The sequence below is a fragment of the Saccostrea cucullata genome, unplaced genomic scaffold, assembly GCF_032062105.1.
Source record: "Saccostrea cucullata isolate Sc308-1 unplaced genomic scaffold, CSIRO_AGI_Scuc_v1 ctg4832, whole genome shotgun sequence".
NCBI classification, from domain to species: Eukaryota; Metazoa; Mollusca; class Bivalvia; order Ostreida; family Ostreidae; genus Saccostrea; species Saccostrea cuccullata.
The window spans coordinates 38045-42218 of record NW_026930437.1 but is presented as its reverse complement, the minus strand read 5'-3'; the positions used below and the strand labels follow the sequence as shown (position 1 = coordinate 42218).

The 4174-nt window shown below is 31.2% G+C and overlaps 1 protein-coding gene across 2 annotated transcripts; it reads left to right on the top strand.

Annotated features, from left to right (window-relative positions):
- The first annotated feature begins 423 nt into the window (after positions 1 to 423).
- LOC134228586 (uncharacterized) lies at positions 424 to 2575 on the top strand. Of its 2 annotated transcripts, none has more exons than XR_009984029.1 (5): positions 424 to 723; positions 1061 to 1120; positions 1459 to 1524; positions 1954 to 2028; positions 2149 to 2575. XR_009984029.1 is itself a non-coding variant. In XM_062710251.1 (5 exons), the coding sequence occupies exons 1-5, from the start codon at positions 507 to 509 to the stop codon at positions 2209 to 2211; spliced, it is 306 nt and encodes a 101-aa protein (XP_062566235.1). In that variant the 5' UTR covers positions 424 to 506; the 3' UTR covers positions 2212 to 2575. The 2 variants fall into 2 exon arrangements, 1 of the variants encoding a protein (XP_062566235.1); XM_062710251.1 differs by lacking the exon at positions 1459 to 1524 and having other exon boundaries at positions 424 to 551; positions 661 to 723.
- The last annotated feature ends 1599 nt before the right edge of the window (positions 2576 to 4174 follow it).

Sequence of the window (4174 nt, the reverse complement as noted above, 5' to 3'; positions counted from 1 at the left end):
AGAGGGGCCGCCAAAAGTAGGCAGGGGTTTGGGGGTCGCCTTGAGGCCCCAGTGGGTCCAGGGCTCCTTGATTCTAGAGATTTTGTAGGGTAAAAATGAGGTCTACCGAGTAGACAGTTTTTTCGTTACATTTTCTCGACGAAACTATGATTTACGCTAACTTTGACAATTTTAGAGGGGGGACTGGTCCGCCCCCTTAAATCCACCACTGAACCGCATTTCTTTATGTTCCCTTCGGGCATGTTAAACTTTGAATACCTATTCCCCTCTCTAATTCGATATTTCTGTATGTAAATCCGTTGCGACCCATATGGCGCCAACCTTCATATCTACCGTTCATGTGAACCGTTCATCAATAAGAATGCTTTGTACCAGTGGTTCCTGAAAAAAAAAAGTTAAAATTTTACGACAGACGAACCTTCGATAAGAAAAGGTCACATAAGCATTTCATTGTCATGCTAGTAGAATTGGTTGTCACAAAATAAATTTCCTAACCGGTAACGAAAATGATTTTATTTCCACCAAATGAAAAAAAAGTTACCACAAAATATGTGAGTATGCATGTGTATATTTTATATGTGAAAAATATGGAACAGATTGTTCAAATGATTAAATTGCATCAAGTACATTAGGTTTCTAATTAGTAAAATTGTATTCAAGAATGAAGATGACCCTGATCAAGAGGTAAAGGCATACTGCAAGAATATTTACATAGGAGATTCGGTATGAATTTTTAGATTATTTAATTTATTGATAACTAATTTGTATTTCAGAAGCATAAATTGCATCTTTTAAGAAACTTATAAAATATTTAACAATTTAAGGAATTGTCATACTTTATTGAATTTATTGATTGTTTGAACATAGTAATATGACACCACACACTTAAAGTAAAATGTATTTTTGGGGGGTGGGGTTGTCCCCTCCAAACGAAACAGTTTACCTGGTTCCCTTGTTTATAGATGTACATGTGAAGGCGGGAAATAACAGGAATAGGGAACCAGGCAACACCGACTAATTTGTTTGAATTATTAATTATAAAAAATATATAATTTTACAGAAAACTCTCCTTGATAGAATGGATAGTGACGTCTCCCTCGGTCCAGGTGTGAAAAAGAAGGTAAGCCGTTATAAATGATGCCTCTAACTCAAGATGTTTTTATCTAAGTATTTTTTAGACATTGGTTTTCAAAAAGTCCATAATTTGTGTCATACCAGATCTTTAACTTTCTACATGTAATAGAAATATATTGTAAGCTCAGACCTGACAAAAAAATACGTCATGACCTACATCTGACATTAAGTCAAGGTCATTCAGGAGAATTTCAAAATTAATGTCATAAAAATAATATTATTTATATTTTCAAAATATAAAATGATTTGATTTACTGGAGTTAGATTTACTGAAATATTACTAGTATATATGTTATAGTTTAAAATCAGCTGAATATTGCATAGGTATCACAAAAATAGTACTAAAATTTAAGACGGAATTCATTTTAATTAATCAGGAATTAATTATCAGTAAGTTTTGTATTGAAATTTTCATGCTTTTTGTCATAAAATTATGTTTATGTTTGTAAATTCGAATTACTGAATTTTGTTTGTTTCTTTTGGTTTTGCTTTGACAAATCTTTCATTATTTAATATTGCATGTAATTTTTTTTAAATGAAATTTTGTATCATTAAGAAAAGGTCAAAAGCATTTTATACGTTTTATCAAATATTATATCTGTTCATGCAAGATTCCGGAGTATTGATCGAAAAGATGGTCAATAATTCTAATTTGTTAGAGTCAAAAGATTTTATGTAAAGATTAATATAAAAAATCATTTAAAAAAAAAAACAACATATAAGCTACATAATTAAAAAATAAAAGAACTTATTAATGATGGTATTAGTGATGTAATTGAATCACATTCCACAGTATTGTCTTATATTTCTATCATTCAGGCAAGCAGGCTAATAAGAAAAAATATAATAGAAGCGTTCACAGATGCGGCTGATGTAAAAATTACCCCACGAAAGGTAAAGAATTCATTGTTGAAGCATTATTTGTTTTTATGCCGTCATTATAAAGATATCTCAGCACACTGTGTATTTATATGCCATTGAATATTGATATAATTTTTTCATTTTAAATTCCAGCCTACACTATTACAAAGACTGTTGTATACTTTCAACCGTTGCATTGGACGCCAGACAGCCTAGAGATTCAAAAATATCAAAAACTTTCTGCCACGGATTGAGATATCCATATACACTGTATGAGCTATATAGAAGAATGCCGACAGCCTAGAGATTTAACAAAAAATCAAAAAACTTTCTGATACGGATTAAGATATCCAGCCGTGAGCTTGAAGAATGCCAACCCAGCCCGGATCGTGCTTGTGCTTTTCGCTCCATTGGGCATAATGTTTTGATATATTTTAATGTTTAAGAAAATATTTAATATTTAGTGTTAAGATGTTATATATATGTAAACATTTATTATACAATTGAAAGATCTGAATATATGTATACCTTGTTTATAATACAATGTACATGTATATCTGTCTGATGTGCCATTTGGCATAAGGAAATAAAGAATTGAAATGTTATCATTATATAATTATATTATTTTTCGTATATTTTAAAGTTTTTAAGTTTCCCTTGTGTATTCATTAGTGGTAAAGGTTTTTATATTTAAGTGAATTTACTTGAATCAATCATTTTTTATATCTAACACCCCCCCCCTTTTTTATAGCTAGGCTAATCAGATAGTTATCATATATGTCATAATTGCATGGCAGGGGTCAGGGGATCATTTTTTATTGCGTCGAAAAACGTTTATTCAAGAAATACAAACAGCTTTTCTCTGGACACAGGTAGAGGAGTTTGTCTATCTTCTTTTCGAGTTTCTGCTTATAAAAATTTCACCAAAGTACATGTTTCACATTTAAGGACAGCCCGTCACATTTAATGTAAAAAAAATTAATGTTAAAAACCAGAATATCTTAAAGTATAAACTGCTGTATACAATAGAATATAATGATATATTGGCATATCAATTTAAGTATCGACACATAGCAGTAAATTGGAAGCCATTCACCAGCATACGGTGACGTCTCCACATGAGTGAAAAATTCTCGAGTGGGACGTTAAACAACATACAATCAATCAATCAATCATAAAAAGTATCTGAGCAAAATGTGAAAGTCAAAATGTAATGGAGACTTATTTAAAATAAATAATATATAGGTAATTCCATCATTTGAGGTACATGGAAAACAAAATGTGTTTGTGAAACACTGACATCCCGTATGACAGCTTATTGTTCATGTTGTTAAAGTCAAAGTTTCTCAAATACAAGTCAAAGTCCAAGGTTAAGGTCATGAGATAAAATATGTCACCAAAAGGAAGGGCTTGTTTTAATGAATATAGCTACGAAACATGAAAGCCCAAGCACAGATCATTTAAACATGATGACAAAAGTTTGACCAAGGTCAAAGGGTCAAAATGAGTGGTAGTCAGTCCTTGCACAAACTGTTCTAAAACATGAAAAATTGAAAAAAGTAGACTATACTTTGAGGTCAAAAGGCAAAATTATTGGTATCCAAATTTAGATATTCTCACAAGTATTACATCTGTGAAATATGAGAATCCTAGTACCCACTGTTCAAGAGTTATTGCCAAGTTTAAACATTTTAAGAGTGGGTCAAACTCCAATGTCAAAATCATTATACCTATGAAAAGATTTTAAAACAATGAATACTCATGTGAATTATGAAAGCCATATCAACAACTGTTCAAAACTTATCATCTGGTCATTGATAAGGTCAAGTAATTTTTTTGTCAAATATGTGTCTGAAATGGAATCCGGATAGGGACATGCAGAAATAGTCATTTCAACACACTGCGGGGTAATGAGAACAGTCATATCTAAATATAGACACTATAAGGATTGTAGTTGATTAATTCAGACTGGTGCGTTCATGATGCTAAAGGGCGAACCGCAGATCTGGTAAATGGATTAGCAAAGCTCAGAGAATGTGTTAAATGTTTTATTCCAAAACAAAATGCCTATTCTAATAAAAACAAAAATAAAGTATAAATAGACCATTGTCATCACAAATTAATGTATGGCAAATTTTGTGCTGGTGCACATCAATATATATCTAAGTAAATGAATTTA